This window comes from Excalfactoria chinensis, chromosome 9 (genome assembly GCF_039878825.1).
Source record: "Excalfactoria chinensis isolate bCotChi1 chromosome 9, bCotChi1.hap2, whole genome shotgun sequence".
Classification (NCBI taxonomy): Eukaryota; Metazoa; Chordata; class Aves; order Galliformes; family Phasianidae; genus Excalfactoria; species Excalfactoria chinensis.
In genome coordinates, this window is record NC_092833.1 from 15,590,656 (window position 1) to 15,614,778 (window position 24,123).

At 50.2% G+C, this 24,123-nt stretch overlaps 1 protein-coding gene across 2 annotated transcripts in view; it reads left to right on the plus strand.

The window, feature by feature from the left end:
* Positions 1 to 1,381: 1,381 nt before the first annotated feature.
* Positions 1,382 to 24,123, plus strand: part of PLD1 (phospholipase D1) — a 38,390-nt gene continuing 15,648 nt past the window's right edge. The window contains exons 1-14 of one of the 2 annotated variants that reach the window (XM_072344226.1): positions 1,382 to 1,662; positions 9,808 to 9,993; positions 10,092 to 10,219; positions 10,423 to 10,568; positions 10,750 to 10,858; positions 12,203 to 12,268; positions 16,519 to 16,577; positions 17,209 to 17,301; positions 18,939 to 19,091; positions 19,331 to 19,480; positions 19,988 to 20,071; positions 21,125 to 21,206; positions 22,759 to 22,869; positions 23,500 to 23,706. In XM_072344226.1, coding sequence (XP_072200327.1) covers positions 9,840 to 9,993; positions 10,092 to 10,219; positions 10,423 to 10,568; positions 10,750 to 10,858; positions 12,203 to 12,268; positions 16,519 to 16,577; positions 17,209 to 17,301; positions 18,939 to 19,091; positions 19,331 to 19,480; positions 19,988 to 20,071; positions 21,125 to 21,206; positions 22,759 to 22,869; positions 23,500 to 23,706 — 1,542 coding nt within the window. In that variant the 5' untranslated portion in view covers positions 1,382 to 1,662; positions 9,808 to 9,839. Of the gene's footprint in view, positions 1,663 to 9,807; positions 9,994 to 10,091; positions 10,220 to 10,422; positions 10,569 to 10,749; positions 10,859 to 12,202; positions 12,269 to 16,518; positions 16,578 to 17,208; positions 17,302 to 18,938; positions 19,092 to 19,330; positions 19,481 to 19,987; positions 20,072 to 21,124; positions 21,207 to 22,758; positions 22,870 to 23,499; positions 23,707 to 24,123 lie in introns of those variants that run through there. The other variant, XM_072344227.1, reaches the window with a different exon arrangement.

The window sequence follows — 24,123 nt, forward strand, 5'->3', positions numbered from 1 at the left end:
CCGCTTTGTGCATTGCCTCTGGGTCAGGGAAGGTGATGGGAATGGTGCTCAGGATGGGGGAAGTGTGGTACATTGTTGCCATAGTGCTCATCAAGAGGTTTCTAAGTAAGCCTAACCTAAGTATGTGTTATCCAAGTTACTGTTCATGAATTCACTGAGATCTCCCAGAACTCAGCTAGCCAGATGTGGGCATGGTGTGTGCTGTCCCCTCTCTGCAACCAGGGGTGAGAGCAGGCATGGTCCAGGTAGCTGTGGGGTCAGCAGGGGAGCCTGAGCAGTTGGCAGAGATGGGGCATCCCCTGCAGGCAGTGCCCTAAGGGGTGCTCTCTCACCTGTCCTCCAACACTGCCCACTCCATGTTGTCATGAGCAGTGTGAGGTAGCACGTCCAGGCTTTGCCTATGCTTTAAAATGAGGTGGGGATGTCACTACCACAGGGTGATTTTCCATTGCTTCCTGTTCTTTGCTTCAGAGTTCCCTCTGCTCATCTCCAATGCTTTCCTGATGCTGAGTGCTGCAGATGCCCATGCTGTCCCCTTGCCTGATACCACCTGCATTCACAGCTCCCCATGATGCTGGAGCTCAGCACCAACAGAAGTGTTGCAATGCTGCTTGGAACCCAGCTCACATTGGCCAGTCTGATTTCAGGCATGAAGGGCATCACTCACACTGTTCTCAGTGAGCCACCAATCAGCCAAGACAGGGGAAGCCCACTCTGAACAGGCTGAGCTGACATGGGGCTGTTTAAGAAATGAAATAAATCCCTTAAAGAGGAAAACTATCATAACATCCATACTGACATTGGGACCAAAGTGGGAACACTGAACTCCCTGGGGCAAGTCACCATGATGGCCCTGTGTGGCTGCAGCGGGGGAGGCTGTGGCACTGCAGATTGGTTTGTGAATGCTCCCAGCACCCCAACACGGCTGCCAGAGCCGCTCAGCATGTGGAGGGCTTTGCTTTTCCATTTGTCAGTTCAGGGCTTTTCTATCTGTCCCTTCCCCAGAAATCTGCTTCTCTGCCTATTCAAAAGCTCTTCGAGAGTAAGTATGGGGAGCAGCATGAAAAATACAGCCTGTGCGTGCTGCTCTGATACAGACAGTAAGTGTCCGTAATTATTACGTTGTCTCACGCTAAAAACACCATTGCCTGTGTGTTTAACTCACTGTTAATTTGCTCTGGCTTTCTCGTTTGTTCCCCGAGCCAGAGGTTCCTGCTGGGCGACCTGCCGGCTTATTCCTACTGCAGCAACCAAGAGGGCACAAGAGAGGAAGGAGCGCTCGGTGTTACCCCCAGCGTGCAGCAAATTTCCGCCTTAAAAAAGCAAACTTTCTCCTCCTGCTAAACGAACATTCCTCGCTTATTATTTTTCCTTCGACCGCGGTCCGCCCTGCCCCGCGACGAGCCACAACCTCCTCCTCCTCCTCCCCCCGCCCCTCCTTCCCTTCCTGCGCTGTCCCACGCCCGCTGCTCTCGGGGAGGGGTTTCCCGCAGCCCGCCCTGCTCGTAGGCTGGTAGCGGCCGGTCCGGGGCTGGGGCCGGCGTTGGGGTGCAGCGGGACGAGGTGCGGCCCGGCCCCGCCGCTTCGGGACAGCACAGCCCGGCCTGGGACGGGACGAGCGCTCACGGCGTCATGGAGCGGTCGCTGCCCCGGGGGCAAGAGGTGGGTGCGGAGCGGCGCGGAGGGCGGCTCGCCTTGCCTTGCCTTGCCTTTTCTGCCGGTGCGGAGAGGGGAAGGGTTGGGGGTTGCGCTCGGGGTGTTCGTTTGTGGGCCCTCCCCGCGCTGTGCTGGGAGCAAACTTCACTCCCGAGAGGTGCCGTCCGCACCGCGGTGCGCGCTCGGGATGCCTCGCTGCTGCTGCTGCTGCTGCTGCTGCTGCTGCACGCTCCGTAGTTCCTCGCCGGGCTGAGGTCGGGCTTCCGTGTCCCGCGGGCACCCCAGCACCCCGTGTGCTGCCCAGCTCGGGCCGAGACCCGACGGCTTCCCCGCAACGGCCCCCTTGGCACCCCGGTAGCCTTCTCCGCTGTTTGCGTTTTGTCTTTATTAGGCGTGATGCTTCCTTGCTTTGAGAGGTTGCTGTTTGATATCCGGAGCCCCGAACGCCTGAGAGCTGCCCTGCGCTGTTGGTTACTCCAGCAGCGATCCTGCAGCGTGCCCGGCGCTGTGCACCGTGCGTTAGTGTCCGCGTCCTGCCTCGAGGTGAACGCACGGTGCATCAATCGCTGGGTGGATGTTTTGGGCAGATGGCGTTTCCCCACGGTCCTATCCCCGACAGAGGGTAAAGCCGCGTTAAATGTGACATTCCTCGGAAGAGGGATGGCACCACGGCGCTGCAACAAGCGCTGTTTTGGTACGGCGTTCCGTTTCCTAGCTGCTTCCTTTCGCTATTCAGAGAGTGGGAACGCCGTTTCAACAGTCTTTAATTGCTCAAAAATTAGTCCATGGCACCTGGTAGCATGAGCTCACGCTGATGGCTCACAGGTGTCTGGGGACTGCACCTCTGCACTGGGGATGCTCATGGCAGCCTCAGCCCTGACCCAGAGTTTGGAAACCCCCTGGCTGCCCTTCCCTGTCTTTCAGTGCTGCAGATGATCCTTCTGTCTAGGTTTAACTTTTCTCCTTGGGTTTCTCACTGAAACACCTGTCTGCACACTTAATTTTGTTCGGATACGTAACATCCTCCTTTTTGAGGATTCCTGGAGATGGGTTTTCAGGCTGTGGTCAGGACCCAGTTGAGTGATTTTCAAGGTTTCTATGCTCAGAAGCTGTTGCTGTGACGGGGGGAGGCAGTGTCCCATGAGCTCTTGCAGATCCAGGAGTTCCCTGGGATCAGAGTTGCAGTTTCCTTCAGCTGCTGAAGACACAATTAGAGTTAGAAAGAAAGAAAAGAAAAGCAGGAGGCTGGTGAGCCTGGCTGGTGACTTCACTCTTTCAGGAAGCATCCTGAAATCACATGCCTCAACGAGAAAGTTGCACTAATTTTCTTAATAGCGATTGTAAGGGCTTGTGTCAGCTTGACACTGTGATCCCCAGTAATTGGTGAGGTGCTCTTTAGACCGCAGCTGTGGTTGCAGCAGAGGAAGGATCCCATGTTTTACAGCAGGGCTGTTCTCCAGCAGCGATTCGGGAAATGCATGAAGGAAGTGTGGCTGTGCCTTGCTTAGTTACGAGCTGAACTTGGCTTGGTACACAAATTCCCTCCCTGGAAATGGGTTTAAAGCAAGTTAGCAAATCTTCAGGGATGGAAGTATCAGGGGAACGCCATCGCTGTTGGCGCTGCCACCATTTTATTCCTGAGAATTAGCTTCGTAAAGCAGGTATCGGTCATGGGTGTTCCTACAGACTTTTGGGTTTGTCCTCTTGAAGGAAACCCTCACTTGAGCCCTCAGCTTGAGTTTCCCTGGGTGTCAGTTTGATGGCGTGCCCGATACAGGGGGCAGAGTATGGGCTCGTGCCTTGCTCCTGCTGTGCATGGGATGGCCTGTGTTGTGTCCTGTGCACTTGGGGCTATCTGATGGAAGTCACATTTCCATCCTTTTTCCCTTCCCCAAACCCTGCACACTCAAAAAAAAGAAGGCTGATGTGGTTTGTTATTTCAGTCTGTGGTCAGATGTTCCTATACAGATCTGAATGTGATCATTTTAACAGGTATTTGGTCGGGCAGCCTGGAGGGCAGCAGAAGGTGGGGGGAGAAGGAGTTGGGAGGAGGAGGATAGCTCTGTTCCCAGTGTTTCTCTCCCAGACAAGCACTGTGCTGCTCTCCCACCCACATGGCACAGGAAGCCCAGAGTGGTGGGAGACAGCTGGTGTCCGGGGGTAAGCAGACACGTGTCCCTTCCTTGCTCTCATGCCTGGGGGAGCAAGAAGGAGGCAGACATATATTTACAGGTGGAGTTGGTGCCTGATGCTCCCACAGTGAGAGTGAGGACTCAAAATGCAGCTTTGTAAGGCCAAGATAAGAAGGCTATGCCTGGGGAAGTGGTGAAGTCACCATCCCTGGAGGTGTTCTTGACCCATGGCAATGTGGCTCTGAGAGACATCATCAGTGGGCATGGGGGAATGGCTGAGGTTGGGCTTGAGGATCTTAGAGGTCTTTTCCAACTTTAATGATCCTATGGTCTGGAGTTGGTTATCAGGCTCGTGTGCCTGAAAATGTGACAGAGAGTGGGACTAGATGGGGATGTTGCTGATTGCAGCCCCGTGGATGTGGTGGCATCTCCCTGATGAGTGTCCTGTGGCTGCATGGAGTCATGTTGGGCATATGTGGCATTCACAGCACTCTGTTCTCCAAATGGTCATGTTTCAGCACCCTCTGTGCTCTGGGGGCACGATGCTGACCATACTGAGCCCAGCAAATGAAACGATGCTTCCCTTTGACAGCAAGGCAGCCAGTCTGCATTTGTTATCTTTGTGCAAGAGCAGTGTCCTGTCCTCCATCCCTTCTTTTTGGCAGATGAGGTTTAGCTAACAGAAGAAATGGTCCACAGCCCAAAGGAGCAGGCTGTGTACAGAGAAAGGGTGCGGTAAGGAGGCAATGCAGTGCTGGGAAAGGCATTTAGCAGAAAAGAAAGTGCACAGCTCACAGCCATGTCCCAGCGGGGACGGAGCGCTCCAGCACAGCTCGGGGACACAGAGGGCACTTTGAGGCAGACAATATCCCACAGATCAGCACCATGACACGCTCTGTCCAAGTCCGTGCAAGTGGATGATTCACATCCAGTTGTTGTTTCTGCTTATCTCGTTGGGCAGGAACTTGCTTTTCTGCGCTCCCCGTGCCTCGGGGCACACGGGTCATGGACACATAGGAGGGACGTGGCACAGAGCCGCTTCACCAACACATCTCCCAGAAAGGATCACCTTTTTAAACTGGAATGTTTCTTTCACTTCCCCCCCCATCCCCAGCACAGCCCCTGTCGTGAGCATTGACTGTGCATCGTCTCTTTCTATTTGAGTGAGGCACAGTTACACGGTGCGGTTGGCCGCTCTGCATGAAGCATGCAGATAAGCCCAGGTCTCCATTGCAGTCAAAGAAGATGGGAGCGACTCAGAGAGCAGGCAGCGCATACTGTGTCCTTTCAGAGGGAAAGATCTTGGTCTCTCATTCCGCTTTTTCTAAGCATCTATTCCTGTAGCCCCAGCGAGATGCTCTAAAATGTGTTTTTCCATGACAGAAGTTCCCAGCAAACTGATGTTTTTTGCAGGGGTCCCACCCAGCTGTGAGCCCTCCCAGTGTGGAGCAGCAGTGAGTCACGGTGCCTTCAAGAGTCTGTGGTGTGACCGATCCCAAGACATTTTGGCAGCAATTGTGGCAAATGAGCCATTTTGTTTGCTGGCAGAAAGCACCAGAGATGGGAGTGCTGTCTGAGCCCTGGCAGGGTGCTTTTTTTTCCCCCTCAAAACACCGAATGTTTTTCTTTCTGCCAAGCAGCCTTTCTTTTCTTCCTTTTTTTTCTTTCTTTTTTTGTGATGTGCAGAAAGAATATAACTGTCTGCAGAAACCTCTTGGAGAGCATCACTGCACCAGGAGGCTGGGATGGAAAACAGGGGGAAGAACGTGATTAACCTGGGGCTGATGGCGGGCAGGTTTCCATCTCGCAGTGAGCTCGGAGTGCTCAGCTTGCAGGTCATAACCTTGGGGCTCTGCTGGCTTCTAGGAAGGGCCATAAGGTGATGGGGGCATCCTGTGCGCTGTGCTGGGGGTGGGACAGGGGAGGAATGAGCTCCACTGGGGCTCAGCAGCATCTCCCAGTGCCTGCACCGTCGTGATGGAGAGAGGGCAGGGTAAAAGAGAAGTCTGAGGTGTCTCCTTTCTTCTAAGGAAGCCGTCGGTATTGATGCTGTCTGTAAAAGAGCTGCACTGAATAAATTTGCTTCAGTTCAGTTGTATTTAAACAAGAAACATAGGAGAGCGCTTCCTGCTATTCCCTTCCTGCAAGTTCCTTCTTTCTACGTGGCAGTTTTCTGCTGAGTTTGCCTCTTTCTGAGTTTAGTTCCTCAGCTGGGCAAGCACTGCTCATGTGATCCCCACATAGAACCAAACTGCCCTGCAGCACAGTATCCTGCAGGCAATGGCCCAGCAAAGCACCTTTGGATACTTCCGTGTGTGATTTCCAACAGTACTGTGAGCAAAGAAAAGCTGCTCACTGGGAACCGGGAACGAGCAGAGCTATTGGAGATCGATCCCTTTGTGTTCAGTCATACATCAATTTGGCAGCAGGCACACAAATGCCATTACACTGAGCCCAGAGCAGCTGCCCTTGCTGTGCCTGGCTCTGGGTGTCTGTTACGTGCAGCTCAGGGTGTTTGCATTCCTCTGCTGGGACCCAAACCCTTCTGCAGACGGGGCCCCCCAAATTCCCCACGGTCCAGCAGACCCAGAATAGCCTTGGGAGATGTATGGGATGTATACGTTTTGATAGTGGAAATATGTCCTGCATTTATATGACGTGCTTAGCTATATATAAGGGTGCAGAAATGCACACACTCGGCAGTCCCGGTCGCCTCTGCTCATTGTCATTCTGTGATCCTTTGTGTCATGCTGTCTTCCTGGCAAGCTTTCCAGATGTAGGATTTCTATACAGCTTGTACAGCCTGTGCTAGGAGCTGTGTGTCTGCCAATGCTCCCAAGTGCTGCACCTCTCATCCCTGCCCCAGGAACCCAAACCACGGGCCAACAGTCAGGTGACAGCCAGCCTTAGTCACTGATGAGCACCTAATGGTCGGCTTCCTGGTGGAGGTGGTGCTCCCCGAGGTGGGGCACGGGATGTGCATTCCTGTCATCACCAGCAAAGGCTGAAATACAGCTCCAACAGTGAGAGCATCCCAGGGGCTGGGAAACTGCTGCAGCTCAGGGCTGGCCCTGGGTGCGTGCATCAGCGTGAGCTCAGCAGTGATGCTCCCCTGCAAGCACCACAGTGATGTTTTCCCTTCGTGTCACTGCTTAGAGAAGCAAATAAAAGGAGTCCTTGGGAAAGGCCGGGCTCCCAGCCATAGTGCAGAGTGGGATTTCAGCAGACATCCATGTTACTGATGGGAACTGCCATCCCCTGCTGCTGGTGTTCCCAGCACTGAGCTTCCCCGTGGTGTGCTCCTGACTTGGCAGCAGTCCTCGTGGAGAAGAGCTGCAGAGATCGATAGTGGAGAGGCAAGAGGCTGTGCTGCAGTCATTAGTGCGGGAAGTGCTAATTAGCTCCTGCTTTTAGAGGTATTGCTGATAAATGTAAGGAGATTCGCTGTCAGGGAATAATTGTTTTGGAAACAGTGTTTTGAAATATTTTGCTTTTCTTGGGACTGGGCCAAAGGTAAGTAGTGTCGATTGGGACCATGCCTGAAAGTGCTGTTTGCTGTTGACTTGGATTCGTGTTTCAGTCCTTCTCCAGCTCTGGTTTATCTACCCAGGATGGCAGCCATGCCTTATTTCTTGTTCAGTGATGTGGGAGGGCAGGCAGGCAAACAAAACCAGTGTGTGCCTGCTTTGCTCTGTCTGGGGACGTGGTTTGGAGCACAGATATTCCTAGGTGCTCTGTGGGACTCCGGCATCTGCTGGGGAATTGGGATGGCAGCACTGCTTTGTGCTGGGTGTGGATCCAGGGCTGCCAGCATGCAAACACCTCCTGCAGGGAGATTCTGTGAGCTGAGGGCATTTTTCCATGGAGGTGTGGACTGAAGCTGAATTTGAGTTTAAAATATGAGAAATTGGGCAATATTTACATGGACAACCTTTCATCTCTAGGCAGGGCCAGCAGCTGCTGAGGGCATCATGTGTAGGACTTCCTTGGTATGCAGCCCGGGCTCCCGGTGCCTGCATCTTCTATCCCCACCGTACTGCCATGCCCCAGTCCAAGCCGAGCTGTGCAGCATTGCATAGGGAGGTGTGCGGGGGCAGAGCTGGCTATGGGACAGAGGCCATTGCATACAGCCCTGCCCCAAGGTCGCTGTGTGTGGGGGGGATGTCGTGAGAACTGAGGTCAGGGCAGCATTTGGGGATTCACGTTCCTCATGGCTGGGATGGGAGTTGACAGAACATCAGCAGGAAATGCCTGTTTTTACTGGAAGTGCTTTCTCCTTCCCAAACGGGGGATGTCCCACTTTCCTAGTGCTGCTTGGTGCTCATCAGGGTCTGAGCTTGTTGCAGTTCCACCATGATGGCTGCAAAAGCACAAATCTGGGCTGACTTCATTTCTAATTAATTTTGTCCTATTCCCTACCCTTCTGCGATCTGCATTGCCACTGGATCCTTCATATAACTGCTGCCTCCAAAACTGACAACACCAGCAGGTTCTGCTGCCCATCCTTAGCCCTGTGCTGCAGCCCTCCTACTCTGCTGTTGCCGGGGATGTGTTCACAGCCAGCCTTGCACCCAGCAGGTTGCACATTAACCCAGGCACACTGCTCAGTTCCCCCCTCAGCATGCATGAGGTGTCTGCATACGGGGCTGAGCACAGCCTGATGGAGCAGATTGCAGAGCTGCACCCAGTTGGGCACTCTGTGCCTTCCATTAGCTCAGCTGCTGCTCAGGATCCTGGAGCTTTGGCTAGGCTATAGCAAGGCTCATTTCTCCTCTCAAGCCCATGATCTGTCTCTAATCTCTAGGGCAGTGTCTTGTTGCTGTGGCTGACTCAGGTCCAACCATGCCTGGACTCCGCTCTATCCCAGAGCTTGTCTGTGCCAGCCGTGGAAACGGCTTTAGCTTTTAAAAGAACAACAACTAATAATAAAGAAATAAATCCTTAAGTTATGCAGCTGTACTGTGGTCCTCAGCAAATAGGCATCTCCACACTGGTTAATTGTTTATCCATTAACCACCTGGGTCAACTGATGTGAGGAGAGAAGCACAGCTGTACCTGGCACAGCAGGGAGGGGAGGATGCACACCCAGCCCTGTGCACTCACACCTGCACAGGCTTCCTCCAGCACCAGCCATGTGGTGTTTGGGTGCTGCCTTCCTGCCAGGGTAGATCATGGCACGGCTCCTGTAGAGCACTTGAGTTGGTCTTGGTGCAAACCTCTTTGTTGGGAACGTGCTTTAGGTTTTGGTGGAGCAAGAACACCTCTTCCATGGATGGACCCATGGACAGAAGAGGTCTGCGGATGGGTTTGTGTTATTCAGGCAGGCCTCTTGTCTGACTAGTGAGCTGGTGCTGTGTCTGGTCCTACAGTATGGGAGCTCACTTGCTGGGAGACGACCCAGTTTTTCCTGATTTTAGTCAAATAGGTGTTTTTTGTTGTGGTGATTTTGCCATGGTTTGGGCCTTGTGTGGTATTGGCCTTACATAATAATAACATTATGTCCTTGTTCCATGAGAAAACAAAGCATAGGAGTGTTTTCTCTGTTAAAATGTGAAATTATTTCCTAATTGCAGCATACCCAGCTCATTCTATGGAGCTCACTCACAAACAACTGCAGTGTTCTTTGCAAAACTCGACATCAGAAGTGTTGCAGCTGTTTTTAAAGAACTCATTCCATCACACAACATCAGACCCTCCAGAAGCAGAAATGTGCTGGCTTCTGTGAAGTGTTGCCATGCTGTCCTGTCCGTATTTTTTCAGCAGTGCTGGCCGGGCTGTGGCGTTTATTGCTCAGCAGAACAAAGGCCAAGGAGACCTTTTGGGAAGCCAGGGGAGTAAGGTGGATGGGGATAAAGGAAGTCTGAATCCCTCACTGAGGCACTGCAGGTGGCAGTGGTGGGGTGAGCTCGGTGCCACGCTGAGGTATTGGAGGTGGCAGTGATGGGGGTGGTTGGGATGAATGTCATCCCATGTTGAGGTGTTGGAGGTGGCAGTGACAGCTCTGCTCCTTCCTCCCCAGCCCCCCGTGGCTCTGACGCATGCTGCTCTGAGATGTCCCTGAAGCACAAGGGCCATGAAGCTGCTTCAGCACTGAAAAGGATCGCTGCAGACATGAGCAACATCATTGAGAGCCTTGACACCCGTGAGCTGCACGTGGATGGGGAGGAGGTTGACTCGGAGGTGCTGAATGATCCCAAAGGTGCCGGTGAGTTATCAGTCACCCTGTGTGTAAGAGCCCAGTGTATCTACAGTGCTGCACTCAGTCCATCCGAGGTGTGCTAACGGGCTGTGTGCTCCTTGCAGCGTGCATCCCCTTCTCTGCCATCTATCACACCCGCGGATTCAAGGAGCCGGGCACACAGACCTACCTGACAGGATGCCCTGTGCGCGTGCGTGTGCTGGAGGTGGAGCGCTTCACTTCCACCAAGAAGGTCAGAACACACCTGCCAGGAATGCCATTCTATTGCCATTCTGTTTCCATATGGCTTTATTAAAATGCCATTTGTAGGTGAACTCTGGGTGCGCTCACGAGGGAAGGTTTCCCATCTGCTTTAAAACCTAATGCTTCTTAGAACACAATGAGGGCTCTTCGAGCAGCTGCAGAAGGTCTAATCTGTGTTGTCCTGCTGTGCAGGTCCCAAGCCTCAATGTGTACACCATCGAGCTGACCCACGGGGAGTTCACATGGCACGTGAAAAGGAAGTTCAGGCACTTCCAGGAGTTCCACCGGGAGCTGCTGCGCTACAAAGCCTTTGTGCGCATCCCCATCCCCACCAGGAGGTGCGTGTGGCCAGCTTCTGAAACGTGTCCAGAATACCAAACCTGTCTCTTTGTGGGTCTGGGGAGTCTTCCTGGGGAAAGCAAAAGCATGAGAAGGGTGGTTGTGCATTGAGGTGTGGTTATGCATCGAGGTGTGATGCACACACTTAGGCTCGACGCTGGGCTTTGTGATTCCTCGCAGCCACACGGTGAGAAGACAATCCATCAAGAGGGGAGAGCCACGGCAGATGCCCAGCCTTCCACACACAGCCGAGAGCACGGTACGGGAGGAGCACTTCTCCAGCCGCAGGGTAAGTGCTGAGAGCTCCAGGGAATGCTGGCCCGCTGAATCCTCATCTGTGCAGAGAGGATGCTGCTGCTCTCCGGGTTCAAAAGGGCAGAGACTCCTTGTGGTTGAGTTAACTCACGATGCTCAGGATGTTGTTCCCCCCCACTCCCACCTGCTGCAGTTTATAGATAGAAGAGGCAGCTCGTAAGGTCAGGTTGCACGATGAAGGCAGCCCCACGGCCATCAAAATCTGAATGATTTCAGTCTGTCCCCATCTGAAAGAGGAGATGGCAGTCAGGCTCTTGACGCTGAAATGGGTAATTTTAGCCAAGGCACACGTGTTCCCTGTAACTTCATCAGATGTGAGCAGATGGGCCTCGCCGTGAAGCAGGTGGGTGTCTGCCTACCTCTTTGCTGCAGCTTTGCCATTTGCACAAGCAAGCCTGGAAAGGTGTCTTCCTTCACCCCTTCCTTCCCCCCTTCCTACTGGCTGCTCCCTCCTGGACTCTGTGCCTCTGACACCTGAGGGGCCTTGTCCTGCGGGCGTGCAGATAACCCACCCTGCTGCACCCACCTCACCACTCTGCATGAAGTTTTAGCTTTAAAAGAGGTAGAAAAAGGTTTCCTCAATTCTACCTATCCTACTTTAAAAAGAAAAATTGGGAGTCTTGTTTTCCTTGTTGCAGTCCCACGCCAAGGGGATGCACATCTGTGCTGCACACTTGGGAGTGTCACACGTTAGGGTTCCAGTACTGCAAAGCACAGCAGTCCCAGTGGCATGTGGTTCTTTTTGGTTGGCACTGTAGGATGCAGGCACACGCGTAAGCTCTTCATTGCCCACTCCAATCAGGGTGGGAAGAGATTTTCTCTCCACTTCTCTGCTGGGAAAGGCAGGACAGGTTCTCCTTGGTGGCCCAGGGAGAGGGGAGAGTGGTCAGTGTGTTTCCTTTGTCACCCTGTTAACTTGGTATAGTGCTGAACAGGCTCTCTTGGTTGTGTCTGGGGCTGAATTTTCCTATGAAACTATTACATACAGGCCATAAGCACCAGGGACTGGTTTTGTGTTTAAAACAGCTCTTAAATTTGTACTTGGGCAAGAAAAATGACCTTTGAAATTGCAGTGCCAAGGAACAGGTCAGCTGGGGGGGAGGTGCAGTGCACAGGAACCAACCTACAGTCAGGTTGTTGTGCCACTGAGCTCTAATCCCCAGTGAACACATAACAATGCACTCGTTTATCCATTCAAGCTGAAGAGCGTCTGATTTCCCGATTGCTTCCCAATATCAGATAGTCGGATTTCTTATTGGCTTTTATTTTTCATGGAAATGCCTGCACCCTTTGTAAAGTTTCAATGTTTGAATTATAGAAACAGCTGGAAGACTACCTGACAAAGATCCTAAAAATGCCCATGTACAGAAACTACCATGGAACGGTGAGTAGAAATTAGTGCCCTGGCAACAGGGCATTCTCTTTCTTTTCATGTGTTCAACCTGCTGAAAGAATAGCACTTAATAGCCATTTGGCAGTGGTTTGGGCTCTGCTGATCACTGTGGCACGGATGGGATATGATGAAAACCAGAGGAAAAGAGTGTGAGGCTGACTGCTGGAGGTCACTGTTGTAACAAAGCAGAAATACAGCCTCAAATTAGGACATCCGAAAGAACTTGTGCTTCATTTCTTTTTGCTAGCTGGGGAGAAGTGCTGCTCTGGAAGTCATTTGCAAGCTTCTAGCTTTTCAGGGACCTCAAACAGCCATTTGGCACTGGGGCAAAGAGCAGGGCCAGCACTTTGTGAGGGTTCTTTTGGGGATGAGCAGCAGAGCAGTGGCAATCTGCACATGGAAAACAGTCATCTCTCGTTCTCAAGGCGATGTTGGGCTAACTTGGCAATTTTGATCAGCAGCATATGCAGAGCGGGGGAAGAGTTATTCTACAGTATTTATCCCTCTTGTCAGATTAGGCATTGCTTGTCGGAATATTTCACAGGATTTCTGCAAATGTAAAGCTGTGTGTGATGTACAGGGTGCCCCTCTGTCCCCAGCCACAGAGCAAGATGTCACCGCACACAGAACCTCTCTGGTTGTTGTTGGCTCGTGTTGGATTTGGCTGCAGTGAAACATTCACTTTGCTGCTAAGGGCATTGGTACTGCGCTGGGAGAAAGCACAGGGAGCAAACTGTTTCCTTTAAACAAAAGAAAACAAAACAAACCCCACCATCCTCTGTCTTGATGCTAAATTGAAGGTTTCTGGCATTTTCCTTGGAACCAAATTTGTCCTCCTTAGAACAAAATGAGCACTTTGCTCTCTGTGGTTGAGAAGTCTCTGCCTGGAGTCTGGAGAACGCTGCCCCTGTTTGCAGCTCAGAGCACTTTGGCTCTGCAATTCCTCCTGTTGAGTTGCCAGGGGTTTCTGTAATTCCTAAATTCTTGGTGAAGTGGAGTGGCAAAGGCAAGCTGTGCCCAGCGTGACGTGCAGCTCTTGCTTCTTGTATGGAGCCCTTCTAATTGGGGAAGTCGATTAATTCTCACTTCTGCTTTCCATGCTGTGTCCTGAAGTTTATGCCATGCCCTGGGTGCATTCTGGCTGCAAGTTGGGTGGTTTTTGTTTTGCAGACACAAAGTCCCCTGTGGGTTGAGAATCAGACCTATTTATTATCCCCTTCCTTTCCCTTCCCTTCCCTTCCACCCCCCGCTTTTGGCTCTGTGAATTGTGATTCAATTTCATATCTAGTATCCCTTCCCAAAGGCTTTTTGTAGTTCTTCTGAGTTGAAGTGCTTTAAGACAATTAGCACTAAGATGAAAGTTGTGGGAATCCAAATGTGTTTGCTGTCCACACCTATTTCTGGGAACTGGAAACTGGGGAAAGAGAGCCCAAATAAGTTGGGAAACAGGATCTGTGGGCTTGGTTGCATTCAGTGTATTAAAAATATATATATTAATTGGGTGTTTACATCATTTTTTATGTTGGCTGCGATAGCTGAGAGTCGGACTAGATGATCATAGAAGCCTTTTCCAACCTATGATTCTATGGATGATGCTTGAGCTAAAGCAGAAATAGCTTTGGTTGAACCAATGCTCCGTGATCCTTCTGTAGCTTTGGTTATTGGGCTTTAGCATGTGTAATGTTTTTTGGTTTCTCTGTGTTTTTCTTTTTAAATTCAGGCTTATCATAAGCCAATTTTCTGTGTAAGAAATAGCTGTCATCTTGTTGCTGAACAATTTAATTCTGAACAGTGCTGTGATCTCATTTTATTGCTAGTCACAGCTGTTAATTAACTGTTTATGCTGCTTCTTTGGCCCACTAACTTAAAAAAAGCCAACAAGCATCTAAAGGAAAAAGCAGAGTGGAGCTGCTGAGCTCTTTCTGAAGTGCAGATGCTATAGCAAGTTGGCCATAAATAAATCAGACACTCTCGACGTGGCTGGGGTGGCTGTGACCATGGCTCATGCGCCTTGCAGAGGTTCCCCACCTTTCACTGCTTATCTTTCTGCAGCTGATTGCTCGTGTCTGGCTTTTTGTTTTTATTATTTTGTATCTTCAATGTAATTGAGCCTGCATTCTCTCAGCTCCTACCCCATACTTCAAATGTTCTGCTGCAGACTGCTCGGAAACCAGAGCAGGGCTGCTCCCCGCAGGCAGTGCAGGAATCCAGCTGCCCTCCTCCCAGCACTGCTCCTCTGTGTTCTGAGCACCTCGGCTGTAATGCTCTGTAACATTACAGCTGGCTGATGCGATTACAGTGACAATAAATCATCTGATCAGTTGTTTTCCACTGTGCTGAGGAATCCTGCTTGGAAGTGATGAGATTAATTTGCAAACCAAGCCCCGATCTCGCTCATTGTCTTGTGTCGAAGCACATCTAAGTGCATGGGTGAAGAGCAAGGAATTTCAATGGGGTGAGAGGGGATGGCCTGAAGGTGTGCCAGAGGAGGTTCAGGTTGGATATCAGAGCACATTCCTTCCCCAAAATAGTGGTGGTACATTGACACGGGCTGCACAGGGAGTGGTGAAGTCACCTGGAGGTGTTCTGTAGCCCTGGAGACGTGGCACTGAGGGATGTGGGCTGTTGTCTTGGGGGATGAGTTAGGATTAGACTTGATGCTCGTAGGGGTTGTCTCCAACCATAGTGGGTCTATGAATTTCTCCTCGTTTTTCTTCTCCCTCTTCAGGGATCGTTATTTCTCTGCTCACAGCGGATGTTTTCAAAGGGTTTTGACACTTATGTGCAGCATGGTTTTCAGTGTGAGTAATGTGAGGGAGATGGACGGTTTTCTGATCTGCCTGGTGGGAATGCCAGCCACTTTCTGAAGGAGTGGAAATTGGTTTCTAGGCAAGGAACCAGCTTGAAATTCTGCTTAGGACCTCCTGTAAGAGCTTATGGCATGCCCTGGGCTTTCACACGCTCCTTGTCTTGTTTTGAATATCACTGCAGAAATGGATGGAGACGTTCACAGCTCGCAGCCGGTACTTTCCCAGAGCCAGTTTCCCAGTGAGAATACTGATATCAAGATGGGCAGTAAAACCATGAAATAGTTTGTCCTAGTCCTTGTCTGAAACAGGCTGAAATCAGCAAAGAATGAGAGCATAAATTTGGTTCTGCTGAGTGGAGGTTGCTTCGTGTCCTTGGGCTACTGAAAGAACAACAGATCCTTTGTCCTTGTCCTGACCTTACAGATGGGGTGAGGAGTTTGGGAACGTCCCAGAGGGAACAGCAGGGAGAAAGAAAGATGTTCTGTGATCCTGCTGCAATCTGGGGCAGTGCTGGGCATGCTGGGGATGGAGTCAGTCCCACTGTGACTGCAGGGCAGGTTTATGTCTCAGGTTTGGTGATATTCTTTGTTACACTTCATGTTTTCAAAGCCTTGCAAAGCTTGTGGTTCCAACCTTTTAACTCCAGTGTGGAATCAGATTTTGCAGACGAAGGCCCTGAGATGGGTTTGCCAAAAAGCCCATGGCAGAGGGACCTTGGAGAGCCTCTGTGTGTGTTGGGATATCAGTAAGCTTGGGATGCCCAGATATGTTTCTGTCCACTGCAGTGCTGGGGCCAGCAGACAGGCAGGGATGTCCCACTGTGCCAAGAAAAGCCAGCTCACTCCAAATCGCAGGGTGTCCTATTTTTAGAGTTGAATGTAGTCATGCTGTGCTTTCTCACCAGCTTTGCTTATCTTTGCATTCCTCTGCTGAATGCATTCAGCATTCTCCCTGCTGAAGCAGGAGGAGCTGGGCGGAAGCAGGTGACTCAAATCTGAGGTTTGCTGATGCACCTGGTGGTGGGACCCGGGGCTCATCCTGGGCCACATGGATCAGCAGAGGTGGAGAACATGCTGAACATTGTTCCGTAATACCCTGTTTCACTCTCCTCCTGCCCCACCACACTTACACTGTGGGTGTTTGGCTCATGGGGGTGAATGGGGCCATGGTATGATGAAGGCTGAGCAAGAGTATTCCTGTTGAGGTCTTGGTTTGAGGAGTTGAGCCCCAAAATGGTGCGTGGTGGTAGCACAGGGGACTGGAAGGCAACTGGGGACTTCCACCCCCAGGGATGAATGTTCATTGCCTTTGCAGTTTTTCTGTGATCTTCCTGCGGATGCTGAAGTTATGGTGGTGACTTTTGCTCAGGCTTCTCTGTAGGGTCTCTCTTGGTGACAAGGTGAAGCAAAACTATTTTGTGTCTTTCTCCAGATGGAGTTCATTGGAGTAAGTCAGCTGTCATTCATCCACGACCTGGGACCAAAGGGCATGTGAGTTGTGAGCTGTTTGGTTTTTTTTTGTAAGCTATACTTCACCAAGAACATGGCTTTATAGTGTTCACATCCATAGTTTTCCTTCCTCACTAACAACTGACTGGGGAATATTTTACCATATGGATATAAAAATGCATCAGTGTTCAGACAGAAGTGCCACCACTTTGGGAAATAGCCTCAGCGTGGGCTGCTTTGCAAGTTGTGGGCTGCAGCTCACCAGCTGGGTCATGGGGTTGCTTTCCTCCCCTCCCCACAACCTGTCTGCCTGGGTGTTTGTGTGCCTGTGCTGTGAAACACTGGGGGGTGGTGGAGGCACTGACCCTGGAGGTATTCCAGAGCTGTGGAGATATGGCACTGAGGGATGGGTTGGGCTTGGTGGCCTTAGAGGTTTATTCCAACCTTAATTATTCTATGATTGTGTGAAATGGGGCCCTTTATTTCTTAAATCTACATTGCTTCCTTTGGGGAGCTGTTTTTGCCCTTCTTCTGGACTTTTGGGAGGTGGGGCAGGGCTGCTCAGGCCAGGCTGGAATGCCAGGAACCTTCCCTTGGGTGGGCTCTAAAGTGTCATGGATGACACCCAGGGTGAGCCCTGTTACCTGTCCCGACCACGTTTGTGTCCTTGCAGGGAAGGGCTGGTGATGAAGCGCTCCGGGGGCCACCGCATACCTGGCCTGAACTGCTGTGGCCAGGGCAGGATGTGCTACCGCTGGTCCAAGAGGTACTGCGGGCTGAGGGGGGGCAGAGCTGAGGGCTCCTCTCGTGTGCATTGCTGCTCTCCGTGCCTGGAGGTTTCTCCATCCCTAAAGGTGTTTGAGGCCAGGTCGGATGTGGCCCTGGGCAGCCTGGTCTACTGCCTGATTTGGTGGATGGCAACCCTGCCTGCAGCAGGGGACTGGAACTAGATGGTCTTTGAGATCCCTTCCAACCCATGCCATTCTACAGTTCTGCGGTTCTGTGATCTTAAAAGTTGCTGTGTTCTTGTGAAGAAGATGTTCTATTTCTTTGTAGTCTTGCCGGTATCACTTCAAACAGTTTTAGAGGAGTTATCCATAGTGATTTCACAAGGAGATGACCTTCCAGGTCAAATCATTAAGTGCAGTAATGCTGCCAGGGAGGATTTGTTAGAATCCTATAGATGATTGTGAGATGAACTTACATTTATGTCTGGCTTCTACAAATAATTTCATTTCACAAATAGAGAACGCATTCTCAAATAAATCCTCTAGATGTTGTTGGATAAAAGAAGGAGAGTACTGAAATAGGCAGCATGCCCCATAGTTTATTTCTCCCTGTCTTCTCACAGTAGTGTGAAGGTGTAGTTTGGGCTGTTTTTCTCCCCTTTAAAGGGGAGTAAGGGAGGGTATTTTGGCACCAAATGATGGGTGGTGCTCGGTCATCTCATGGCACTGAAAGAGAAGGAATAGGATTTAGAAGTATCAGGGGAGCTGGGGCAGTTACTGAGGGTAGCAGAACTCACACATTTTTGCGGCGCATTCTGCTGCTGTGTGTGTTTCTGCATGTGCACAAGAATTAGGCGGAGGTCTCGTGACGGAGACCTGTGTGGGACAGAGGGGGCCGGTTACCCCAGCTACGCGGCACGGGGAGAAAAATTAGAAATGCCATTCGCAGCAAAAACATATTTTTCCCAGAGTTGCCTTCAGGCTGTGGTATTTATGTAAAGCCTGCAGGTCATCTTTCATCACGTGTTTCTAGCGGAGTGCCTGTTGCTTGGCAATAAAGGCTATCCAAAATGCCTTGTTCGTATGTTCTGATAGGAGCGCAAGTGATGCTAGCTTCAAAAGCAAGGTGAGGCATTGGCACAGGCTGCCCAGGGAGCGGTGCAGGCACTGTCCCTGGACGTACTCCAGAGCCATGGGGATGTGGCACTGAGGAACACGGGCAGTGGGCATGGAGGGATGGGCTGGGGTTGGGCTTGGGAATCTTAGAGGTCTTTTCCAGCCTTCCTGTGGTAATTCGTTTTGGAGATGTCAGGCAGTTCCAGAATTGCTTATAGGTTGGGGCATACAATCTGAATAGAGATCTGGGTTAAAAGGAGCCCTCTTTTCACCTGGCTGGGATGTTTGTCTCATTGGTTTTGTTATGTGAGATGCTGCCTCTCCAAAGACCTCTATAAAAAGTAGCGAGTTGCTCTGGAAGTCTTTTATTGGATCCAGACTTATGACCTAAGTTCATAAAATGAGCGCTTGGGCTTTTCTGCTCTCCTAATGACTACTTTTGGTTAAAAGCTTTCCTTTCCCTGATGAGCAATGCACGTTTGTTTGGAAACCTTCTCACGTTGCTGGGATTTTGTGGCAGTGTTTGAGGGATGTGATGCCAAGCTCCCATGCCCCACAGGTGGCTGGTGGTGAAGGACTCCTTCCTGCTCTACATGAAGCCAGACTCAGGGGCCATTTCCTTCGTCCTGCTGGTGGATAAGGAATTCAACATCAAGATAGGCCAGAAAGAAACAGAAACAAAGTACGGCTTGCAGATAGACAATCTCTCTAGGTAAGAAATTTTTTTCTTTGCTTTTATTATTTTTAAGGAGTCAGTGGCATCTCTCTTTTTCATTATTGTCAGAGCAGTGCTGATGTATTCCTTTGCAAACAAAACATCAAAACAGAGACTCTTGCTGCTCCTTACTTGTAACATCAATAAAACATGACCAACAGATGTGAATCTAGCAACATGCAGACAGGGAGAAGCAGCCCAATGAGGGCACTGTGCCCTGTGTGTCTCTCTTGCAGGTCACTGATTCTGAAGTGCACCAGCTACAGGCATGCCCAGTGGTGGAGGCAGGGAATAGATGAGTTCATTCGGAAACATGGCAAGGACTTCCTCACTGAGCACCGCTTTGGGTCATACGCGGCCGTGCAGGAGAACACGCTGGCCAAGTGGTGAGCTGGGGGGATTCGGGTGCTCTGGATGTAAACCCATGGTAGTGCAAGTGCTAATGAGAATGCCTTCCTCTGGCTGCTTCCTCCTCCAGAGCAGCAGTGCTGTGGATTGGTTTTCCTGTGCCCCTCTGCGTCCATCCATCAGATCCCATATCACAGCTTCTGCTGCTCAAATGGTTTTCATAAAGCCAAGCTAATGCACTACAGCATCCTTTCCTGAGAGCCAAAACAGCTCTCACATCAAAAGCCCAAGGATATGGTGTGTGGTTGGCCAAAGTACCGAGGGGCACTTAGTGATCTCTTCTTAGAGCTGTTTTGTTAAGCTGCTAATAGCAACATGAAATTCCTACTGTGTGTTGTCCTAATTCTTGAAATAAGGTTTATGCTCAATTTTGAGAAGAGAACGTAGGTAATATCAGCACTGAACCTGTTGGTCTTCCACTGTGTACTTCTTGTTTGATTTATGGGGAGGAAAACTAAATCTATGTACTTCATTTGGTTTTGCAGGTATGTAAACGCTAAGTGGTACTTTGAAGACGTTGCAAATGCCATGGAAGCTGCTAAAGAAGAAATTTTCATCACGGATTGGTGGTTCGTACTTGCATACTTTGGTTTTGACCAGCTGTCACCCTTGGGGCATTCCTGACAATGCCGCAGTGTTTGGAGGCCATACAGTATGGCAGCTCGCCGTGCCGCCAGATGGTTTGGCAGCACACCCAAACATCATTGTGTTGGACTCAAAAGCCTTTTCAGGAGGGTTGGCAGCAAAAGCACATGATTAAAATCAACTGCTCAGTTGTCTCCTTCCAAGGAGAGGCCTGAAAGTTGCTTTACTAGGAGTATAAAGTGTACAGCCAAGGGACAGGAGTGTTTGGCAGGGTGTAAGGGAACGTGGACACTTGGACACAGATTTGGGCCATGCTCATCTGCACAGAAGCTTGGGAAGAGGCAGTGGGGCAGGTTGCTCAGCCATCCTCTCTGATGTTGAACACATCACCATCTGTAAAAGGAACCTCTTAGTACTTACGTGCTGCCAGTAGGAAGTGGAGGGTTTAATTCTGTGGTAGCAATTATAGTGAGAAAACTAAATGTTACATTGGCATTGACAAATGCAAGCCTGCTTCCTGACATGGCCACAGACAAACCCGATGCTCTTGTTGCTCCACGTGCAACACCAGGAAATAGCACAAGATTATTGCATTTCAGGCCCTTTGCGTCTTAACATTTTATTCAGCAACAGTCGATTATTAACACACTGTGGAACTGCAAAACTTACCTGAAAACTGAAATTAAAGATAAAAAAAAGCTGTAGTGAGAAGCATGGTTTTAGGATGTAGCAAGATGCTTTAGTCAAGCACAAGTTGTTCTGTCCTATATGAAAGTAAAGGGCAGAAACACTCTTGCCTACCTTTGCAGGATTTTGACATGAGTGCTTCACTATTCCTTGTAACCCTTGAAGATATGAGTCTCTAAATGTCCCACTTCAATATCATCTTGCTCTGTCTTAAGGCAGAATGGAAAGTTCAGCCCAAATCTGTGCTACTCAGGCTGCCTAAGCTTTGGGAAAACTGAGCTGATCATTCAGGCCAATGCTCTGTTTGCAAGCTACGTACACTGTGTTTTTTTACGCCTTCATTTCCTTAGGCTGAGCCCAGAAATCTTCATGAAGCGGCCTGTTGTTGAAGGAAATCGCTGGCGGCTGGACTGCATTCTCAAGAGGAAAGCTGTAAGTGAGCTCTGGCTTCTGCCCCTCTGCACAGCAGTCCCTGTGGCTGCAGTGTCATGCTGTGACCTTCCCACGTGGAGACTGTGGCCACGATGATCTTGGTACATAGCTGCAGAGAAGTGACACTGGGAAAGGGCTTCAGCATAATGTGTGGCTCAGGATGAGTAGTATTGTGTAGAAAGAGTGCCAGCGCCAATGGCAACCTGTTCCCCAGAGCTGGGCTGTGGTACTGCGCTTCTGAAGGAGGAGGTGATAAATGTGACTCAGACGCTTCTGTTTGCATTGCTGTGTTATCCAAGCTAATAAATGCTTGTGTACAGTAAGCAGATTCTTCTATAAGATGGGCTTCTTGATATGGCTTTCTTTTTTTCTTCTGCTTTCATCTCTCCTGTTCTTCCTGGTGGAGCAGCTGAGACCTGCTGCTGACCTTTGCCTGTCCTGGCACTCCCTCTGAAGACTCCTGTGTGACGCTCTGTGTGCTCACACTCCTTTCTTTGTGCAGAGCTGTGAGATACTGGCAGAAAAAAGGGATCAGAGTGAGGGTTGTGTGAGCACAGGCTGCGTTACCCTTGCCCACACAGCCTGTGGCAATGGCTCTGCTGGAACTGGTGCTTTGCTCCATGTGAGTCAGGCTGGGAGGCACAGCTGGGGAAGTCCTGAGCATCGCTGTGTAAAAGGGCAGGAATCCAGGTGGATGTGCTCGGATTTGCTTTGATTCCCTCCCCTCCCAGCCTACTCATCTCCACAGCCCTCACCCCACAGCCCTCACCCATGCCACATCCCTAGGACTGTGATGGTTTTGTGCTGACTTTGATTGATTTGGATAGACTCATCCTTTTGGCAAATGGAATGTGGCCACAGGGCATGCTCACTGGAAGAAATTGGCTTTGTTTGCTGTGACGGCATGGATTTTCCTGTGGCTATAAATACCTTGTATAAGTAAGGAGTGTTTCTAGGTCAGCTCCTGGAAATATTTACCTGCCCTCACTCATTCCTTGGCTTTGGCAGCTGGGGTCCGGCTGGAGATAAGGCTGGCTGGGATTTGTCTGCAGTGCTTCCTTGGAGAGCAAAACATCATCTACAGTTTGAAGACTGCCTAAGTCTGCTCTCAGTAGCAACACTGTGGAAACAGAAACTTAAAAGGCTGTGGAAAGGTTAAATGCTTAGTTTAAACTGTCAGACTCCAATACAAGATGTGAAGCTGTGAGGGTTGATGGCAGGTGAAGTTGTCCCAGTGTGTGACCGCCATCTGCCAAAGTTTGCAAAGCACTTGCAAATTTTGCTGGTGCTTTAACACAGCTGCGTCCTTAGAAACCTTCATGCAGATATCATTACAGCCACAAAATGTGCCATCCTTTGAGTTGAGCTCGTTGTACTATAAGAACTCATCTGGCTCTAACGGCAGAAGCTGCTTGCTGACGTTCACTCTGGTGCGTTTTCTTTGGGAGAGAAGTCTGTATGAATGCATTGGTTCTGTCCTGCATGTGCTGCTAACTGTAGGCAAACCTCAGGGAGGTATCCACTGAAATTCCTGTGTGTTTCTTTCTGACAGCAACAAGGTGTGCGGATTTTTGTAATGCTGTACAAAGAGGTAGAGCTGGCCTTAGGGATCAACAGTGAATATAGCAAGAGGACACTCATGCATCTCCATCCAAACATCAAGGTAATCACGTGTCAGGCAGTCGTACAGAGGGTATTTGCTTCATTTGCTGGTGTAACTTTGTATATGTGGGTGTGAAATGGAAGAGTGGTGGCTCCATGCTGTATCCACTGTGGACATAGTATGTGAAGACATACCCATGCAGTGGTTGCCACTTCTGAGCATGGCAACCTCATTTCTTTAGGTTATAACTGAACATGAAATTACTTAGTTTAGAATTGCCAAAGCAGCTATTCATCTAATTCATAGTCTGGCTGCCTATGGGCTTTGCAGGTGAAGCTACAGGAAGCCAGCCTTATGGTTCTTCTCTGACATTAAAGATCAAACTGTGTACTCTGTGCTTAGATAGAGAAGTGACTTTGTCATAAACAAATGTCAAGAGAATGTCATAAACAAATGCCAGACAACTTGATGATTTAAAAAAAAAACAAAGCAATAAAACAACTTCCCATTTCTCTTATGTAGTGACAACAAGCAAAGAAGTGAGTCAGATCACCAATATGTTGTTTTCTTTTAGATCAAGTTCTGTAGATTCTCGTAGGAATGCAGCTATGCTGTTGAAACTTGGCTTGTCCCAACAGCAGCAAGTCCCTTGCAGTAATCACAGCTCCCTGCGTGGGGTTCCGTCCTCAGGTGATGAGACACCCAGACCATGTGTCCTCCTCCGTGTACCTCTGGGCTCACCATGAGAAGCTTGTCATCGTGGACCAGTCAGTGGCCTTTGTGGGTGGCATCGACTTGGCATATGGGAGGTGGGATGACGATGAGCATCGCCTGACCGATGTGGGCAGCGTGAAGCGAATGGGGGCCATCAAGTCAGTGTCAACGGCCAACCTGGCAGTAAGTGGGCTCAGTAGTGGCTGTGTTGGCTGTCTGTCTGTTGGGTTTGCAGGGGGGATGAACGAGCTGTGTTCAGGAGGCTGTAGGAGGACTTATAGAATCATTAAGGTTGGAAAAGGCCATTAAGATCATGAAGCCCAACCGCAAATAGGAATGGGAAGAAGATCTGAGCTTTAAATGACTCTTCAAGGCTAGGTCCTGCCCAGGCCCTGTTAGGGCATGGAGGTAGGCAGTTGGGTTTTCCCGGAGACTGGAATAGCAGTCACAATTTGGAGGCTGTGTTCTTAATAAACATAGCTACATATGTACAAGAAGGCACTTGAAGAGCTCTGTGATCTTCAGGATGCTTGGGCCCTGAGCACATGCATAGCTTGCCAAGTTTTTCTGCTGACCTGGGTTCACATGCAACCAGATAGC